This window comes from Gobio gobio (assembly GCF_949357685.1).
Source record: "Gobio gobio genome assembly, chromosome: 14".
Classification (NCBI taxonomy): Eukaryota; Metazoa; Chordata; class Actinopteri; order Cypriniformes; family Gobionidae; genus Gobio; species Gobio gobio.
This window is the reverse complement of record NC_137107.1, coordinates 27376980-27399254: the sequence shown is the minus strand read 5'-3', so window position 1 is coordinate 27399254 and position 22275 is coordinate 27376980. Positions and strand designations below refer to the sequence as shown.

At 39.9% G+C, this 22275-nt stretch overlaps 1 protein-coding gene across 6 annotated transcripts in view; it reads left to right on the top strand.

The window, feature by feature from the left end:
- cadm1a (cell adhesion molecule 1a) overlaps positions 1-22275 on the top strand; it is a 354466-nt gene that overhangs the window by 322186 nt on the left and 10005 nt on the right. For 2 of the 6 annotated variants that reach the window (XM_079834640.1, XM_079834642.1), the window contains one exon: positions 4652-4684. The exons of the other annotated variants lie outside the window; for them this stretch is intronic. In XM_079834640.1, coding sequence (XP_079690766.1) covers positions 4652-4684 — 33 coding nt within the window. The remainder of the gene's footprint in view (positions 1-4651; positions 4685-22275) is intronic. 6 annotated transcript variants of the gene reach the window in all.

Sequence of the window (22275 nt, the reverse complement as noted above, 5' to 3'; positions counted from 1 at the left end):
TTATATTGAAGGCCTTGCTGTGCTTTTGTGCCAGATGAACGACTTTAATGATGGAGAGAGTTTTATATTTTCAGACCTAAAGAGCAGTCTAACACTAACACAGTGTGCTGATACGGGTCCCTGACTACCTGAAGGTTCTTTACCTAAGGCCTAACAGCAGGGATTGCTAGAAAAACTTATCTTGCTAGTTCTTGGCTATATGACAGCTTTTCTATGATTAGAGCATGGCTGAAGCATGAGAGCCTTTCACAAACCTCCTCAAAATAAATGCAGCAAATTTAAGAATAGAAAAATGTGCTTTTTTTTTTATCGAGTCATAGACTGTAATAAAAGACGGACGTTTTTCCATTGTAGTAAGTGAAGCAGCCAGTGTCCCGATATGGCGCTGACATCTTGAGTCTTGTATCTGCGCAGTAGTGAACTTGTAGCCTGAGCGTGAAGTGGAGCCGCGCCCGTGATATCAAGGTCCCGCCCACACTCAGAACAACTCATAATGTCGGTGTGAAATAAACAGTTGCTCCAATCTCCTCGCAAAGATCCAGAAAAGAGACCGTTGGCGCATCAGTCACTACTTCGCTCAGAGAAGCTGTCACATTATTGACTACAAACTATTACATTTCATGGAGAGGGCGGGGTTTATGACCTATACTGCTTCCAGCCACCTGGGGGCGATCGAGACTCTTTGGCTTGACTTTTCAGGACTCGTGTGGCATGCTTGGTTGAATAGAACTTGAATAGTTTGAATAGAATTGGCCAGGTGTGTTCATTTACATTAATTTGATCAGTTTCAAATGTGGCTTTTCTCTTTTCAGTTGACTGAGATAAGATACTAATTGAATAAATAATAATAAGTGCTGTCAAATCGATGAATCACAATTTAATAAAAAAAATTATAAAATCAATTAATAATAATATTAAAATAAGATTTGCTGGACTCTATCTCACACTCAAAATATTTTTATCAGTATTATTCTTATTATTTAGTGCTGTCTAATCGTGATTAATTGTGTATTAATCTGTATTAATATATATATATATATATATATATATATATATATATATATATATATATATATATATGTGTGTGTGTATGTGTATATGTGTGTGTAAAAGTTTACAAACTTTTATGTTAGATTAATCACGATTAATCTATTAGACAGCACTAAATAATAATAAGAATAATGATGATAATAGTCATCATCATTATTATTATAAAAATATTTAGAGTGTGAGAGAGTCCAGCAAGTTTAATCTTTTTGGTATGTTTAAATTTTAATATTATTATTCATTTATTTTATAACACATTTAATTACACATTTGGTTTATTTGTAGTTAGTTTCAGCAATAGTTTTGTGGCTTTATGTTCATAATATGATTTTATATTTGTTAAAATATTACTTGTAATCTTTCAAATGAGCTTTCTCCTTATAGTTGACTGAAACAAGATACCAATTGTTTTATTTTTTTATTTTAATACTATTTTCAACTGTAATTTAACATTTTAGTTTAGCTGGTGTTCATTTCAGCAATTTTATTGATATTAGAAGATGCAAAATGATAATATCCTTCTAATGTATATACTAATTTTATCACTCGTAATCGCTCACAGATTTTCTGATTTGCAGTCGTCTCAGTTTTTAGTCAAGAAATATGACAGATAAAAATGCTTCATTCCAGTTTACGTAAGAATAATGATCAGTACATTTTTACCACTCTATGAGCAATTTTTACAAAAAAAAACCCGGAATGCTCCAGTTCATTCCCATGCAATATTCTGTAAAATTAAGAAGGGCTGAGCTATGGTCAATTGAGGTTCACAACCCTCACCTGCATTGGTTAAAGATCTCATTTTGAAAACCAAAGGTCACAAGTTCAAACACTGGAAAGGGCAAACTTTAAAGGCCTGGGCCTGGTTTCCCAATAACGATGTATCTTAGCTCTAAAGAGCGTGTTCTACGAGCGAAGTTACGAACACTCGCAGCAATTCCACATGCGTTTCCCAAAAATGTACTTAACATGAACGCGCGAGAACGCGCTCTAAGTGCTACTTAATAGTCGCTGTCCATTTGCGAAGTTCTGAAATATAACCTTATATGGAATCGTTTCCTCTGAACGTTTCACCTAATAATTGTCATCTGATGTGGATTAGCAATCAAAACACGTCTATATAAAGCAACTACCTTCAGGCTGAGGCAAAAAAAAAACTAGAAAAAAAAACAAAACAAGAAAAGATACCTTTACAAAAGACGAAATAAATATCCTCATTTAATTCAGATGTTTATTTATAATTTTTTTTGTTTGTAACCTGCCCTCATAAAAAAATAAATAATAAAATCCAGTGATCATAAAGTCAGTTTCCACAATAATATTAAGCAGCAGAACTGTTTTTTTAATCAACATTGATAATAATGAGAATATTAAAATAAAAAAAATAATAAAAAAGTGTACAATAAAGTACAATCAAAACCTTATAGTATTATCACAATGCACTTGAATAAAGTTAAAGGTGTAATCTGCCGGTTGTCCTGTAGGTGACCTCATAACTCTGTCTTCTTACAATACACTTAGAGCTTTACGATTACTCCAGAGCACTCGTAGATCTACGATCATTTTCAAGTGCTACTTAAGTTACGATGCTTTTGGGAAACAGACCTTAATATTAAGATCACTCGTACGATCGTTTTTACGATCAATTTAGGCTTACGATGCTTTTGGGAAACGCAGCCCTGGTTAGTTCAAGGCCTAATTCCCCTGTCAAAAGTGCAGAGCAAGTCGCATTGGATAAATAAACAAGTAAAAACTAAAATGTTAATTCAGCATTCATAAAGTAATTCCCATTTGAACCTCTCCATCCAAAAGCACCCAGATTCTTTGTAGTGCTCTTGATCACCACCTTTTGATCCAATGAACGTGCATCACTCATCTACCTTTGCGAAGGAATGTCTTGGTATTCTGGGCACCCTCAGCACCACTTCTATCCATCAATCTCTGATAAATATTGAGGAATACTCAAATGAACCTGAATCATCAAAGCCAACAACTGGATTAGGACTAGATCCTATCTAATCGAGCCGAGAAACACCAAGTTATGCTTTAAGGGCAAAATTTGTGTTGCCTTAACAGTGATTGACATCTCTAATGTTTCTTCCCATAACGAGCACCTCTGCATCACGGCTCTCCTGGTGTGTTTGAAGTGCTCTCTGCCCTAAGGTAATGCACCAGGATAAGGGCTCACATTCCTCATGTTATGCACTCGCTTCCATATTTCAGTCGAGGCATTTCATCAGCTCAAAGCAGAAAGGCAGTCAGAATTCCTCTGTTATATCAGAGGAATTACCTAGAGCAGTAATACAGGTTTGCGCTGACTTAACATTTCAAAAAGTCTGTGGTCTTTTGATGCGATTTAATGACTAATTACGTACGATAGTTGTAAAGGCGTTCAGTGGGCATTCATATATTATTCTGCATCATATCCATATGTCATACACTGTATAATGGTGATTGTGGCAGTCCATGTGATTTGAATTTCCCACACTCTACTTTTAACTCAACAGCTGTGTCTGCAGGGAAGGCAAGCATATGAAAAGGTCATTTTATGTAGTTATTATTTATTGAGAGTTCTGCGGTCCCGCTATATTGATTTAGGGTGCCCGTAGTGATTGTCTGCACCATTCGAAAATGATCTACGTTTACAATGCAGCACACTGATTCAAGCGTGTCCAGTTTAGAAATTTTATGATTTTTGAGACCCGATTCTCCCTGCAGAATCATATTCCCTTTCTTCAATGCCAAAAAACTATGCTGTTATAGCTAATAGAAAGCGCTTCTTAATCACTTAATCACTGATAGGCTAAGCTGTTAACTAACTGAAAACAAAAGTAATTGAAATTGGAATAATATGACCAGTTAGATTTGGTAATATAATGTGAAAACCCAAAAATTTTAATTCTGCCGTCATGTATTAGTGTTTGATTAGAAATGGTACACTATGTAGGTTTTTATCATGAAAATATGGTATTTAAAGGAGAAAATATGATCAAGTATAGAAGCTATCTTTCACAGTATTTTCTTTTTTGGTCCATGCAATGGTACTCTCTGGGGTCCAATGTAGTTTTGGCCACATTGATTTTCATTGTATAACATTATTTAAAATAACTTGTGTGTGTGTTTTGCATGAGAAAGCAAGTCATACGAGTTGACATGAACAGGAATGGCATGAGGGTGAATACATTTTCATTTATGAGTGAACTATCCATTTAATTGCCATATTTTTAGGATTCAAAATATATTAACCATTTCTAATCAGGCAGAGTAGCCATAGAAATCTGCTAGTGAAATGTCTATGATGTTGAGGAAGGTGGATTGGATTCGGTGGGATGATTTGTACCAAAGTACCGCTGCTTTTGACACCCCTAGTCTTAGCTGTGAGTGAAAATGCCTTATTTGTTTGATGTGCAAATCATTTGATTTTGTTCTCTTGCCATTCTCTTGTGAGCTTGTTTCAAAGTGTTGGTCATTGTTGTAATTGTGTGTGTATATGCTTGCTTATCAGTTCCATTTGTTTTTTCCCCCATTTCTCCTTTTTTTGCATGCTGTTCCTCCTGTTTCCCTCCTCCTTCCTCCACCGCACCTCTTCTCCTCGTGTGCTCAGACGCTGCGCCCAGCACTGAAGCCGCAGCTCACGGTTGGTACCTCTCCCTCTTTCTTCTGCCAGCACAGCATGGCATTCTCTGCATGCCAGCTGAGTACAGTACAGCACGTAACGGAAACATGCACGGGATTTGGGAATGAAACTAATGTGGATTTGCTGTATTTGTGTCTGTCTGTCTGTCTGTCCGTATGTCACATCCTTTATCCCTATTGCCATTCACCCGTGAAGACCCACCTGTTCGCCGCGGCGCTCCTCTGGGAGTTTTAATCAGAGCATTCGCCGTGTAATTCCAGGCCACGTCGCACATCCATCTCTTCTGCATGAGCCCTTCTCGAGTCCTTGTTGGCATTTTTGACTTCTTTTCAAGTCCTCACACAGCTCCCAACAGACACTCGTAATCCGCCCGCAATCATTTTTCATGAATTTAAATGACGTCCAAATGGCTGTTTTTGATTTCTGAGAAATGAACGGAGAGCCTTTTCTCTACATGACGCAGATGGCATTGTACTCCACCTTGGTGCGCCAGCTCCGCACACAAATCACAGAACGGGGACCATTTGCATAGCTCACGGGCTTTATTGTGTTTTACGATATACCCCGAAAGCGCTTTCTCAATTCATTAAGCCCTTTATCCTAGCTCTCAGTTTGCAGCGGCAGATGCTTGTGTAAATGTGTTAGATTTAGTATAAAGGCTTTTCGTGATACTGTGTAATTATGTCACCTGTGCCTTGTGAAACACCCTCTAATGATTTAATTAGCCGTCATGTTGTGTGTCGCACCGGATCACACCTCAAAATTGACACTTTTCTGCACCCCCGGCCGACTCGCGAACGGCTCGATTTGGGGTATCGCCGTTTGTTTACATCTATCCGCAACTTTCCATATAGAAAAGGTTAAACCAAATACATGCGGCAGAACATCTAAAGGTTAGGGCTATTCTTTTGCATGTGCATAATTTGGACGTGCCTACAGAACGTGGTCAGGCTTGACTGTGTAGCAGAGCTATAATTGAGCTTTTGTACAGTTCACTGCATTTCTAAATACCATGTCACAAGGCCAGTGTTAACCTTGTACAGTTATATCAGCCTGGCAGTGATGTATAACTGAATCACTGTACGCTTTCCAATAATCCAAAGCAGTTTTTGATCCTACAAAAGGTAAGCGAACACAAGGTGAACCCAGGGGGCTTTGTCTCATGAAACAAATTGCTTTTAAATGTAGTGACTCTTATCTTTGTGTCGTCCAGGTGTGACATGGAGCTTTTTTAGTCTAGCTTTTATGTTGTTGCGGTACAGTGAAAAGGGTCATCTCAATGCTTCCTGTCTGCTCACTCCTTTTCGAAATGGACAGGAAACGCCTTGTTTGTAAAATGTCAAGCATGCTCCTTCAATCTTTAATCCGACTGTGGAGTTGATGTCCTAACCTGTTGCAAATACGAGTTTCTGCTAATGTTAAGATGCTTGTTTGTGTTGCAAACAGCATTCCACACCCTGTCGTATAAAATGAGCACATTGCACAAGAATTAAGTCACATTGTTTCCGTAATAAAGACATCTAGTCTAGTCTGGCACAGAAAGCAGCTCGTGATAGCAGAGCAAAGCATCTATGTTCCTCCTCAGAAGATCCTCTCATTTGCATCTTGTCACACCTTGTGTTTTTTATTTGGTTCACTTTTGTAGCTGATGCACATACACTGTTTATCATCTTATTTTCCTGGGTGTGCTACTCTCACTGTTCAGGAGATTTCTCTTCTCTCTGATAACAGTCTTTTTTACCCTCTCTGGTGTAGCCTAGCAACAAGCTGTTCAAGCAATAAGTGGGGTTTTCAGCAGAGGTTGAGGTAGGAGGCTGACATAGTGGGCAAGATTCCTTACTAGAACAGAAAGCTACAGCAATACCACGTCTTATTTGTGTACTATTGTGCAAAATGATCAGTGGAATTTGACAACCTAATAATTTAGCAAAATAGGTTTGAATATATTTTATTGCTGCTTATGATAGACAGCATCCAAAATGTATTCTGTTTTCATAGTCATAATGGTCTTATTTTGCACAAATTAGCATATTATTAACTAATCTTTTATTATGTTTTGTTTTGTTCTGTTCTGTCTTTTTATTTTCTGCAAAGTATAATAAAAATGAGAACTTATTGATAATATTATAAATAATACTATTATTATTAATCTGTTCATTTAATAATTGATATATTAAATGTATTAATTATAAATACACCGATCAGGCATAACATTATAACTAATGACTAATTGAATAGCAGTGATTATCTCTTCATCACAGCACCTGTTAGTGGGTGGGATATATTAGGTGTGTTAGAAGCAGGAAAAATGGGCAAGTGTAAGGATTTGAGCGAGTTTGACAAGAGCCAAATTGTGATGTCTAAACGACTGGGTCAGAGCATCTCCAAAACTGCAGCTCTTGTGGGGTGTTCCTGGTCTGCAGTGGTCAGGATCTATCAAAAGTGGTCCAAGGAAGGAACAGTGGTATACCGGCGACAGGGTAGCTCAAATTGCTCAAGAAGTTAATGCTGGTTCTGATAGAAAGGTGTCAATACACTGTGCATCGCAGTTTGTTGCTTGTCCATCGCTTACCTGTGGAACTCCATTATGGGAAGAAGGCAAGCCGGCGGAGGCAGTGTGATGCTGTGGGCAATGTTCTACTGAGAAACCTTTGGTCCTGCCATCCATGTGGATGTTACTTTGACACGTACCACCTACCTAAGCATTGTTGCAGACCATGTACACCCTTTCATGGTAATGGTATTTCCTGGTGGCTGTGGTCTCTTTCAGCAGAATAATGTGCCCTGCCACAAAGCAAAAATTATTCAGGAATGGTTTGAGGAGCACAACAACGAGTTTGAGTTGTTGACTTGGCATCTCAATCCAAACGAGCATCTGTGAGATATGCCAATACAAACAAGGCAAACCGTGACACCCCCCCCCCCCCCCCCCCCCCCCCAATAATATTAGCCAATATAATGATAGCTGAATTTTCACAATCCAATTAAATACAATTGCTAACATCAACATTTTTCCCACTGAAATAAGTTTTCCTTGAAATGTGTCCAAGTATGGAAGTTACATGTGTTGTGACAGCCATTTCATGTTGTCTTTAGCGGGACGTGCTGTGTGGTGTGGTTGAATATGAATTACACTGCAGACTAGAAGAAACATGCTTGGCAGGGTCAGATAGATCACATTCTTATCAGCGTGTCAGCAACCCTGTCAAACTCTTACTGTATCATCACACACTGGCACCCTCATATTAATCACACCTCACTTCACCTGACCCATTGCGTGTACGGTCACGCTCTCTTCTGCCTGCCGCTCCTCGAGCTGATTTATTGCCATCATGTCACTGTTTTCAAAGCAATATATGTAGATCCCCCCCTCCGAACCCACATTATCTGTAGTGAATTCAGATAGTGAGAAGCCCATTCAGTAGGTCCTCCATCTGGCTTTCTCTTTCTCTTTTCTCTCTCTCTGTATCGCTCCATCCAGGCGTACTCCTCATTCCTGTTCATTTCCAAGGAGGATGATTGAACACACTTCACTTCTTCTTGTCATTTCATCATCCTTTGTCCAGTGTCGCACCACAAAACATGTTTGAGGCTGGGCTCGGTAAACATGACGATAGCGTCTTTTGATGATGTGCTTTAAGTGACAATGCGGCAAAGAGCCTGTAAGAAACCAGGTGTAAAATAACCGCTTTGTTTGCCCGTGATTGCGACAAATGGAAAATCACTCCATTTTGGCCAACCGGTTTTGGAGGACTATTTGCTCGCACTTATAAAAGTAAAACTGTTCAGTCCTCGTTCTCAATATGACTGAGTCTGCCTTTTCATAAAGGAGCGGGTCTTTTCAGTAGGGATGTAATAATGGCTTTCATTTTTCCATTGCTGTGGCCACACCTCTGTCACACTTTTCATAATAGCAGAAATGAATTAAATCTACATTTTTGTCCTATAAATGCTAAAGAGAATGTATTTTGTGAAACAAAGCCTGTAAAATAAATAGCAGGCTTTAGAAAAGGATGAATGGAAATCTGTGAGTGTCACACATGGTGCCAAAATTAAGCAAGGGCTTATTTAAGCCTATCTCTCCCTCACTCTCTCACCGGTAAATCTAAGCCGCTGTTTGACATGAACTTAGCCACCTCTGATGTGAAGCTGTTTTATATGCCAATGTTAACTGCCTCTCCCTCATCCTCTCAAAGCAGTCGCCATGACGATTCCCCTGACCGTTGTGGCATAGTAAAGCCGGTTACTTAATGTCTTGTTTTCAAACACTCTGATCTGAATTCCCTTCATGCATAAGAAAAGACGGCACACAAGAAAAGGTCTGAATCTGAGAGGATGTACATGGAAATGAGAATGTACATCTACCAATTGCCTTTGCAAACAATTCTCTTTAGTTCTTGTCCTCTAAATTGATTGGGCGAGAGGTTTTCTGATGAATGGACTTGAATGTTTAACTTTGTATCACTCTGCTCTTTCCTGTCTGTGATGTTGAGCAACATGTAGCTGTTAATTCCGCTTCGGCGTTGACTCTTTTCATTAGTGGATCAAAAATGGACCAATAGACTAAATACCTATATTCTAAAATGCTACTCAATAATAAAGGGGTTAGTCCACCTAAAAATGAAATTTCTATCATTTATTCACCATCGTGTCTTCCACTTGTGGGAATTTATTTCCCTTGTGAAACATAAAAGGTAGTTTGAAAACAATTTTTTTTTTCAATGTTGTTTTTGACCCAATTGGCTTTCACTGTATGGACAAAAAAAAATTGAAACATTCTTCTGAATATCTTTTATGTTCCACAGAAGAAAATAAGTTTGGAACGACTTGAGGGTGAGGAAATGATGAAATAATTTTCATTTTCGGGTAAACTATCCCTTTTACATCTTTTTTAACTTATGAATCACAGTCATTCTGATATTCAGTTCAGTTATTAAATATTGTTGATACTTTTTGGCTTGTATTCAGACCTTTAGTGATTTTGAATGTTTATTTTCACCCCCCTGTGTCAAATGCACAATTTTTGCATCTTTGCTGTGATTATACTCATTGATGAAGCTCTGACAGACGGGTTAGATGTAGTGATCATCTGAAGCCTGGTCTCCTTGCGCCATCTCCAAAGACAAACATTTCTCTTTCTTCGCTCATCTGTTGGCAGGGTAAGAAAGGGCAGGGCCGTTAACAGCTCTGGAGCCGTAGCTTTAGTCGATGCCCCCCTCACTCTCTAATCCTCCAGTAGTCAAGAGGTGAACGGGATGGAAAGGACACACCTGCCAACATGCCTGTCAGCCTTAGCCCAGGAGGAGAAGATAATTGAGCAGATTCTAAACCACAGGGAGCACCGTAGCAGAATACAGTGGGATAATGACCACTTTGTTCCCAGCTGGACTGAAGCAGGTGAAGCAGAAGAGTTGGCGCCTTTAATGTCCCTGAATTGTCACATTTGGATGCCATCACGGCCAGGGCTTTCATCAATCAACAGGAACGAGTTCTTCTGCAGCTTCAAGGGTCGCCTCCTTTGCAGACTTTCTCTGCGTCTGCCTTTACTCCCTTTTACTCTCATATCTTTCCTCTCGCAGCCACACTTGCTTGGTTTGAGCGAGTGATGTATGGCTGTCAGTGGTGCTTTGCTGCGGTGTGTAGTGTTTCTGATGAGCAGGGTTTGGAGTAATGCTGGCGTGTGAATGGCTGAGGCAGGGCTCCGAGGCGCCTTCAGGACTGCCTGCAGGGGCCTCACAGGTGACGCGCATATGCTGCAGTAATTAGACTGAGTGTTGCACAGCATTAACAGAAGCAGAGGGTTTGGGATAGCAAATGCACACCTTTCTCCACTCTGCGCTTTTCTCCGCTGACTAGTAAATAGGAACATAGGGACAGCTCACATGGGCCTATCTGGATGGAAGAAATGACATGGGTCTGATGCGGCTTCGATCTCCCAGCAGACACAGACCGACACAGTCTCTCCAGCCTAATTGGAAATAACATTCCTCATTTATGCAGCAGGGCTCAACAATAATGATTTTTTTCTCAAAACAAAAAAAATTATGTATGTATATATTTATATATACACTGATCAGGCATAACATTATGACATTATGAGAATATCTTTTTTTTGCCCATATAATGAAAGTCAATGGGGTCTAATGTTGTTTTTTAGACCCAATTGGTTCTGATGCTCACGTACTCACTGTTGATGCTTTCGGCGGTGGACAGGGGTCACCAAGGGCACCCAGACTGGTCTGTGGCTATGCAGCCCCATACGCAACAAACTGCGATGCACTGTTTATTCTGACACCTTTCTATCAGAACCAGCATTAACCTGTTGAGCAATTGAGCTACAGTAGCTCGTCTGTTTGTTCGGACCACATGGGCCAGCCTTCACTCCCCATGTGCATCAATGAGCCTTGGCCATGACCCTGTCGCCGGTTCACCACTGTTCCTTCCTTGGACCACTTTTGATAGATCCTGACCACTGTAGACCGGAAACACCCCACAAGAGCTGCAGTTTTGGAAATGCTCTGACCCAGTCATGTAGCCGTCACAATTTGGCCCTTGTCAAACTCGCTCAAATCCTTACGCTTGCCCATTTTTCCTGCTTCTAACACACAACTTTGAGGACAAAATGTGGCCCCACTTTATATTATGTGGCCTTAACTACTATGTACTTACATCAAATATAAGTACAATGTACTTACTGTGTTTATATTGTATTGCATAACACTTTTGCTGATATTGAGGTGGGATATGGGTAGGGTTAGGGACAGGTGTTGTGGTGTGGGTAAGTTTAAGGGTAGGGTAAGGTGTAAGGGAAGGGTCAACTGTGAAATTACAAATGTAACTACAGAAATTAATTACAGATGTAATTTTATACAGGTATATTTAAAAATGTAAGTACAATGTAAAGACATGTATGTACACAATAAGTGCATTGTATCAAATTATTAATTAAAATGTTAGTACATAGTAGTTAAGGACACCTAATATAAAGTGGGTCCCAAAATGTTTTCTTGCTGCCTAATATATCCCACCCACTAATCGTAATCAATAATCAGTGTTATTCAGTTTACCTGTCATAATGTTATGCTTGATCGGTGTATAGTTATATATAGTACTGGTCAAATTGATTTATGTGATGCAAAGCTGAATTTTCATCAGCCATTACTCCAGTCATCAGTGTCACATGATACTTCAAAAATCATTCTAATATGCTGATGTATTATCAATGTTAAAAAGAACAGCATTTATTCAAAATAGAAATCTATTCTATTCTATCTATCACATTTTATCAATTAAACACATCCTTGCTGAATAAAAGTATTAATTTCAAGCTTTTTAACTGTAGTGTATGTTGTTGCAAAATATTTATATTCCCTAATATTTCACAATATTACAGTTTTTTTCTGTATTTTTGCTCAAATAAATGCAGGCTTAATGAGCATAAGAGACTTTCAAAAACATAAAAAATGGTTATGTTTCCAAACCGGTACTATGTATATATAATTTTACATTTAATAATATTTACATTTATATTAAGCCGTGGCCATGACACATTTGCCCATTATTTAAATGCTGCGTTTTCCAGTTTTCCCTTCCAAGAGTTTCCTGCAAAAATTGTTTGCCCAAAAGGCGCATTACCACTATTATTAAGTGAAACTATTTTGTCCATCCTGCCTCTTTTATCTAGCAATTAAGTGTCCTTTAGCATCAGTTAATCACATGAAACATTACTCTTAGTAATCCAGCTGGCTGAGGAAAAAATAAATGTTTGAACATCTATAATCTCCTCCCCGCTGTCTATATAACTATAGCCGGCCAGAAATCTCACGCTGAGCGCAGGGAAACTTTTCTCTCTCCAGCCCATGCATTGAAGCTAGAGGAAACTTCCCTTTTCATGTGAGAACTGTATTAGATGGACACCTGTACAGGCTTCCTCCAGTCAACCAGCCAAAGGTTTTCATTTACACCATCAGGAAGTGGTTTACCTGCTGCGTTTAGAGATACAGCATCGCTCCATTAGCCCTCAAAGCAACAGAAATTCGCTAGGAGCCACACAAAATGAGGTTCCAGGGGGCTTTGCCAGATACGTCCCACTTACAAGACATCGTATGACATTTTATTCAACACTTTCTCCCTACCGTCGCAAGGCTCATTGTGGATTTCAAAGCTATTTATTCACCGGCTCTGATAAAGTCAGCGAGAGGGCGGAAGGCAGATCTCTACTCTGTGGATGACCCCAGCCTGTTGAGCCGAGTTTGCGCCTGCGCTCTGCCCGAGGTGAACGGAGGCTGTCTAGCTCTGTCGGTTTGCTGGCGACTGAGGGGGAAGAATTAACACTGATCCCTAAGCTCGAGGGAAATGAGGGAAGCGGCATCTGAGGAATACACCCATCTCGCCCATGGCTTTGTACGGTTCCCTGGAAGGGACATCTTATCCTGGATTAGCTCTGACAAACTTCACTTCCCCTGCTTCTCACAGAATGGAACAACGCGAGTCCCTTGTGTCAAATGTGTTGTTCCCAGATTTGCATAATGCTGGATTGTTGTGAATGCGAGTTAGTCCACAAAAGCAGCCGAAGCAGCCTGAGGATTTATTGATGTTTGAAGGGCAGACGAGGAGAAGCCGAGGCAAAAACATGGCCCTACTGAAAGTACAAATGATCAAGCATCTCTTAACCAGAGGACCTGGTTCGTCGTCCACGAGTATGCCTCGGGCGCACATGTCAAGCTCAAAATCCATGGCATCTAAGCAGCTTGTAACGGTTGCCCTCATTCTATGTCCTGCCTCCGAACACCCCGCGTGGCCCAGTTCTGTCCACCTCTGTGTATTGTAACTATAAATCTGCTGAGGCTGCCGTATACGTCAGGGCTGACAGAGCTTGAGGCGGAAACTGACAAAGAGGAGTGTCCGCAGTAGCGGGGATGATAAACAGACTCGACCTGGAGATGTTCCTCAACTCCTCATGGGATGTTTCCAACCTATGATGCTTTTGACTCTCCAGACTGTTGCCATCATGAAGTTTATTTTGAAATAATTACATTAATATGTTTAAGTGGAAACCTTTCGGAATGGCCCCGGAGATTTTAGCAGAGGAAATTGAATGGAAATTGAATTGAATATAACCGGTGTTTGTCATCAACAATAGGCCACGCTTGAGTGTAATCGCTAATCATAATGATTTGTCTGAAGGAACCCGAGACACCCTTTATCTCAAGTGTCTCCATACAGGCCTTGCAGGAGGAAACAAAAAGTTTATAAGAGAGAGAGAGAGATTAAATCTTTCTGTTCATGACTTTGACTTAATTTTGTCTCTAGCAACATGATTGATTTTTTTCATTCAGACATTGCTGTGGAAATTCGGCTGGACTATGACTAGAGACTTTTATGTTTACCAAGTAGAAAGCGTCTTCTTTGATATGCCGATATCCATTGCCCTTAAAGCACAAAGAAACTTCCTGTTTTCAGAAATACTAAAATACCTCCAGGTAAAATACATTCAAATCCAATTTTATCGTGCAAGACCACTTCATATGCATTAGCTATAGCAAAATTGAGCATTATACATAAGCCTCCGATCAGGGTGACGGCAACACAGGGGGTCAATGAGATTTTTAATTACATTTCCATTACAGCACAGGACTGCTGCTGCTGGGCTGAAGGAACAGGTAAATATAGACAGGGTTTGCAATAACACATCTGTGATCCATCTGACCACAGGCCCAAGAGCAGAGTCTTTTCATTGCAATCTGCTCACACTTTCACCATGGCAATCACTTTTGCTTAATTACAAGATTAGAGGATATAATTAGAAGATCTGCTGTCTTTGAAATCAACACATCCTTTGAAATGAGACACTTTCATTGCCCAGAGGGTAGACTTTCCCTCCTTGTCAAATCGATTGCGCTTGAGTGAGTGCGATGGGTTCTGTTTGTTCGTGGATGGGGTGACCCTTCAAAGATTTCATTGTCTCAATACAGAAAGAAAACGCATTGATACAAGGCATCTTGGGAAGTCCGTCAACAACCACCTTGCACACTGATAGCTGTTGTAACATTATTCTTTTTTTGTAAGCCACCAAAGCCGCCATTCAATCTAGCACATATTTAATTGACCTATTACTTAGTCTAAGAGCAATACTTTGAAGTAAAAGTAAAACGCAGTGAAGTGCAGTATTGTATCTCCTCGTGTAGAGAGAGGAATCATGGAAATGGCGTATGGAGAGAAAAGAATTAAGAAAATTGCCACAGACGTTCCTTCCTTTTCAAAGTCAAAACATATAAGCCTGATGCAGAGTAACTGCCTTTTTTATAATGCTTCCATCTGATTTGAGGCAAGATTTTGGGTGTTCGGTTTTTGTCTGTCAGTATATTTCAGTGATTGGAAGCTTATTGAATATTACCTCGCTGCTTGTGTTTCTCCCAAAAGAGACATTTTGATGTGGATGTTTTGTGAGTGAGTAAAAGCTGGTTGAATTTAATGAGATTTCTGAACACAGCGCTTTATTAAACTTTATTAAAACGTGAAGGACAACACACAGAGCAACGATTGTCCTTTTACATAGCCATTAGTGATGTGAACTGCCAGCTAAATCATCACAAATCACCTTGCAGGTCATTCATTGCAGATGTTTGATTATGAAGTTCTTGGGATTACTGACCAAACTGTGAGGCTTTAATTGAGATTCAGTATGATAGTTATAGAGAAAGGCATGCTAAGACTTGGATCCATGAAATTAGACAATCATGTGATCACAAGGCTCTCTAAAAATTCATTATGTAATATTTTTAATGTTTTTGAAAAAAAAAAGTTGCTTATGCTGACCAAGGCTGTATTTATTTGATCAAAAATACTGTAAAAACAGCAATATTGTGAAATTTTATTACAATTTAAAATAACTATTTTCTATTTGAATGCATTTTTAAAAAAGTAATTTTTTCCTGTGATGGCAAAACTGAAACTAAATGCGGAAAAATTGCGTCACAGCAAAGTTCATTTCAAATCACAGTATCTGTTGCGGCTTGGGCTTCTTTTGAGAAAGTTATTAGAAGTGGGCAATGACCGCCTGAGTCCAAGACGATAAAACAACAGAAGCTTTTTCCTGAGGAAGTGAGGTAATTGACTATGAGTGCAAGATCAAGTGTAGCCACCGGCTCAACACATGAAGAAAACGGCAGCATATCTTCTCCTCGCACCTGTGCTAAGAACAGTAAGGCGTAAACCGACAGCGTTTGGCGTTCTCCAGCCGCCTTTGAACATTTTGAATATGAGCTGTGCACTTCGAACCTTTTGTCATGGCCAAAAGAATCGAAATCTTTTCTTGTCAATGATTGTTGTTATTCCTGTCTTCTCTCAAAAGATGAACTTGTACTGGTTTGAAAAGGAAGAGATGATACAATGATAGCGTGAAGACACAAAAGAGGCTTATTTTGGGTCATTCTTTAAAAAGTCTTCCACTCTTGAAAATGTCAACACTGGTGGAGACAAAAGGAGTGGAATCAATAACTGCTGGTACAGTATCTGGGTGTCTACACAAGAGACGACGTTACTTGTGCCCTAGTGGCCACAGACTCATCCATACCTTTGTTTTTGACTGAGAATCTTCCACAGTGGTGTTGATGGGACAGATGACCCTTGGAAGTCAATCCAGCTATCACACTTTATTGTCTTGGGAGATTTCTTCAAACCAGTAAGCATGACTTCTGGAGGAAGAGATGTGTTGCGGTGCTTCGGTCCTTAGGGTCCTCACCTCAAACCCCTCAGAGACACGTCCTGTCCTCCTTCAGTCCAGATTGCTTTTGCTGTGGTATTTCGCTCATAACTCAAGGTCCTGGCATCATGCAGAGCTTTATTTGCTCTCATTCTCTTTCCTCCACCTTTTGTCTTCATTTAGACTTTGAACGCCAGAATTAAATGTCAGCTTTGAGTTTTGGTTCTGCTGGGTGAAACAGGGCTAAGCAGTGATGGAAGGATGTTAGGCATGCCTGTTACATCAGTATTCTTTGATTTGTGTTTTCCGCCCAGTGGCTTTACTTTGAAACTCTGCAACTGAAGCAATCCCACAATTGTGATTTTTAATTGATTTGAGGATGAATTAGAGGATGTAGAATAAATTATAATAATACTGCTCTTTTAAAAAAGTAGCAACCATTTAAGCTATTAACAAGAAGTAGCTAACTTCTGATATTTAAGGTGGGCAACATATATTTTTATATATCATTATAAATATATATTTATAATTAACATTAATTTATATTAATTTATAAATAACTTATTATATCAACAAGAAGTTAACTGCATTGAAGGTATTTAAGGTAGGCAGTCCCACTTACATCAAAAGTACGTTATACTTGTATTCATATTGTATTGCAAAACACTTTTTCTGCTACTGAAGTGGGATACGGGTAAGGTTAGGGATGGGTTTGGTTGTATGGGTAGGTTTAAGGGGTAATGGAAAAAACATGTATATAAGTGCATTGTATCAAATTATTAATTTAAATGTTAGTACATGGTAGTTAAAGCCAATTAATATTAAGTGTGACCAGGTAGACACATTTTTGTTATTATGAATATACACCGATCAGGCATAACATTATGACGGGTGAAGTGAACAACACTGATCTCTTCGTCACGGCACCTGTTAGTGGGTGGGATATATTAGGCAGCAAGTGAACATTTTGTCCTCAAAGTTGATGTGTTAGAAGCAGGAAAAATGGGCAAGTGTAAGGATTTGAGCGAGTTTGACAAGAGCCAAACTGTGATGGCTAAACGATTGGGTCAGAGCATCTCCAAAACTGCAGCTCTTGTGGGGTGTTCCCGGTCTGCAGTGGTCAGGATCTATCAAAAGTGGTCCAAGAAAGGAACAGTGGTAAACCGGCCGACAGGGTCATGGGTGGCCAAGGATCATTGATGCACGTGGGGAACTGGACCACGGAGCAATGAAAGAAGGTGGCCTGGTCTCATGAATCTCGTTTTCCACATCACGGATGGCCGGGTGCGTGTGTGTCGCTTACCTGGGGAACACACGGCATGGTATGGAACACCAGGATGCACTATGGGAAAAAACCAAGCCGGCGGAGGCCGTGTGATGCTGTGGGCAATGTTCTGCTGGGAAACCTTGGGTCCTGTCATCGATGTGGATGTTACTTTGACATGTACCACCTACCTAAGCATTGCTAAAGAGACCATGTACACCCTTTCATGGTAATGGTATTCCCTGGTGGCTGTGGCCTCTTTCAGCAGGATAATGCGCCCCGCCACAAAGCAAAAATGGTTCAGGAATGGTTTGAGGAGCAAAACAACGAGTTGGAGGTGTTGACTTGGCCTACAATTTCCCCAGATCTCAATCCAATCGAGCATCTGTGGGATGTGCTGAACAAACAAGTCCGATCCATCGAGGCCCCACCTCGCAACTTACAAGACTTAAAGGATCTTGTGCCAGATACCACAGCACACCTTCAGGGGTCTAGTGGAGTCCATGCCTCGACATGTCAGGGCTGTTTTAGCAGCAAAATGGAGACAACACAATATATTACACCTGATTGGTGTATATATATTTATTAGTGCTGTCAAACGATTAAAATATTTAATCGCGATTAATCGCATTAATGTCATAGTTAACTCACAATTAATCACAATTAATCGCACATTTTTATTTATTCTAAATGTCCCTTGATTTCTTTTTGTCCCATTATTTTTTCTTATTTTAATGCTCGTATCAACATAGAAAAGTGGATCGGCTTGCTTTGTTCAAATGTTTGTTTTATTGAAAACAACATTGGCATACTTTAGTGTTCGATTTCACACCAACATTCTCACTTGGAGCAAATAATCTCACACAATGTAACACTGCCCATCAATAAAAGGGTGAAACAAATACTTTGTTGCACAAACAGCCCCTTCAACAGCCCTTTCTAAGGGATCAAAACAGGGTGATACAAAATAAAATTACAAAGTGCACATGCAAGGTAAACTAGGACTCCGCCTATAGTGCAGTTAAACCAGGGGTCGCCAACTAGTGAACTCCGGTCCGAATCCGGACCGCGAGATGCGTCCATCCGGACCGCGAAGCCTTTTGACATAATGAAACAGTTAACGTTGCAATGCTCACTGTTACTACGTTCAGACCCAGACGCGCGGTCATCCGGTCAAGCATGCAGTGAAGAAGAGACTGATGGTGCGCTCACACCGGACGCGAATGACGCGACATGCACACCGCTTAATCCGCGCCGCAGAATGTCTATTTGCGTCTTTGCATTGACTTAAATCACTCGCGCAAAACGCTTCATTCGCGTCTGGTGTGTAGGCTACGCACCATCAGAGCAGAAAGCAGCGCTCAAGACAAGCACTTTTAGTTGAAGACCCCTGAGTTAAACCATGGCTTAATACGTTTCTCATTTCGGCGTCTCACGCTTGCCATCCACGTCTACTCTTTTAATGGCCCAAACGAGTGCGGGCAGCCGCAGCGTGCCTGATGTTTTGTTTCCGGTCTAGCTACATCCGGAGTGGTGTTGTAGTTTTTCTAACGTTACTAGTTGTTGCAACAGCATGTGAAAAAACTACAAAGTTTGTTAGACCAAAAAGAACGTTAATCTCGCGATAAAAAAATTGACGCCGTTAAAATAGGTTTGCGTTAACGCCGTTAATAACGCGTTTAACTGACAGCACTAATATTTATGCATAATTTTTATTTACTCTATATAATTTTATTTATAAATCATTTGTATTTATATTAAAGGGTTAGTTCACCCAAAAATGAAAATTCTGTCATTAATTACTCACCCTCATGTCGTTGGACACCCGTAAGACCTCCGTTCATATTCGGAACACAAATGAAGATATTTTAGTGTAAAGCTGATGCTGAGAAAGGCTTCAGACAGGCCTCCATTGGCATTCAGTACATTGACACTTCCAAGATCCATGAAAGGCACTTAAAACGTCGTTACAAAGTCCATCTCACCACAGTGACTCTACAATAATCTTACGATGCGACGACAATAGTTTTTGTGCGCAAAAAAAAAATCAAAATAACACCTTTAACCAACTTGTTCTCGACTTCCGTGTGTGCCTCCACGACGCATGCGTGAGAATATGATGCAGATCCGGCGTTCGGGAATCCATGAAATACACACTTAAGCCCCATTTTGAGCACTACGCCGAGACCTAAAGCACGATCAATGTTGAATCCAACAGCTTAGACACGCGCGTCTTCCTCTGCTCGTAAACAAATCGATTCTGGGTCATGTGTCCGAACGGCGGATCTGCGTCATATTCTCGCGCATGCGTCGTGGAGGCATACACACAGAAGTCGAGAACAAGTTGGATAAAGGTGTTATTTTGATTTTTTTTTGCGCACAAAAACTATTGTCGTCGCATCGTAAGATTATTGTAGAGTCACTGTGGTGAGATGGACTTTGTAACGACGTTTTAAGTGCCTTTCATGGATCTTGGAAGTGTAAATGTACTGAATGCCAATGGAGGCCTATCTGAAGCCTTTCTCAGCATCAGCTTTCAACTAAAATATCTTCATTTGTGTTCCGAAGATGAACGGAGGTCTTACGGGTGTCCAACGACATGAGGGTGAGTAATTAATGACAGAATTTTCATTTTTGGGTGAACTAACCCTTTAACAGGTATTATATTATATATATATACAGTATATATATATATATATATATATATATTGTATATATTTTTTCCATTGAAGCATTTTAAGGTGCACAAAATATTTTAACATTCATATTATATGTTTTTATTCATAACAAAAAGTAGTAGCAGCTAACTGAATTGGAAAAAAATAAATAAATAGAAAAGTCTGAAAAATAGGGCACAATGTACTGTGTGATAATATGGAGGGTTTTTCCTTATAGTTTTTTTTTTTTCTTTACACGTATTTTGAATTATGCATTCCGTTGTGTTGATCCATAAACTTAACGGATAATGTCCAGGCAGAAAAAAAAGGGGGAAAAACTCTATATACCCATATACCTATATAATTTTTTAATTATATATTGTATATTTTAGTTGTATAGGAGAGTGTTTTATTTTTTCAAATTATTGCAGAGATAGCGTGTTACTGGAAGAGCAACAGTATTTTTTAAGAAGCTCAGCTAGTAGTGTCACTACTTTTAGTTAGATACTCCCCAACCATGGAGGCTGAGGCTGTAGATTAGATATTCTTTTCAATTTGCAAGCCAAAGCTGTAAACTACATTGAGGCAAGAAACAGGGAATCTAATGAAAAGTTACATAATGGTCTGTGTGTTAGAGTGTGATAACTTCATCTTAACGTAACTGGATTAGAGTGCGCCCATGCAAAATGAGAGTTTTTTTTATTCAGGTTTTCTGTATATCAGGTACCGAAGAATTACTGCATCGCTTCTCCTGGAAAAAACTGTTCTGCGGAACAGCAAAACTGATAGGATCTTTCATCATGTTTTCTCACTGTAGTTCAGCAGGTGTCCACTCCAGCCAGGTGATTTACCCCTATTTCAGGCAAAACAAAAAACATGCTTAGTGCATCGTCTTGAGACTGATGAAGCTCTTTCCCTTGCTCTCTTTCTCTCTCTCCTATCTCATATTCCTCAACACCACCTCCAGCAGCCTTAGGTGTGAACCCTGAGAGCTCACAGCAATCCTCCTTCACCACAGGAGAGATATTTTAGAAACTGGAGACTGTGGACTCTTGGATGAGTGTCAGACCCGACTAGCGATTCATTGTAGCTGGAGGTGCAGTACGATGCAACGGCACACTAAAAATGTAAGTTATCCTTTAGTGCTGACCTTGAATGAGCTTCCCACAAATGCCAATGCACAAAAATTGGACCCCATCTCAGACTTGGTACGTTTGGATCAGATCAAAGTCGGCTTTTATCAGTGCCCGATGGCACTCACTTTCTGGAGAATGCTTTCCATCTAGCTTCAGTTAATCATTCCTTCACTCACTCCCTTCACTTATCCGACTGGGTAATTGGGTATTCCAGTCTCCTATTCTGCAGTCATAAACGTTAAACAGGAATACTGTTTATGGTAATGATTCTTCCATAAGCACCACGCAATTCGTGTAATTATGTGACTCCGTCTAGTCAAATTGAGATGAGAGCAAATTTCTAGGGTTTCATTAAGATGGCAATTTCTTGGAATTACTGAATATTCCGGAGGCAAAATGGCTGCTGAGATTAGAGGAGGTTGCTTGAGAATTACTCATTTCTAAACCATCTGCTTCTCGAATTACACATTAGCCAAACTGTTGGTTCACAGTGGACTCTTATTGAATTACGGTTCAGTCATTGTGTTAAGGGTGGCCCGACACACCAGCGCACCTCTGAACGTGGCGTGATCACGGGCCTCAATCTTCTTTCTCATTGCTGTGGCTGAGCTCCACACACCCCTTCATTTATCTTCAGGCTGTAGAGGGTGGAAAGGAGAAAGAGGACATTAAAATCACTTGAAGCTGAATGGGAACAGACAGTCTTGTCCCTGTCTTCACTCCATTTGTTAAGTTATGTTAATTCCAATCAAATCCATTCAGTGAGAGAATGACCCAAGTAGGCAACAAGCCCATCTGCGTCTGTGGACAAACCAGCAATGGTATCTTGG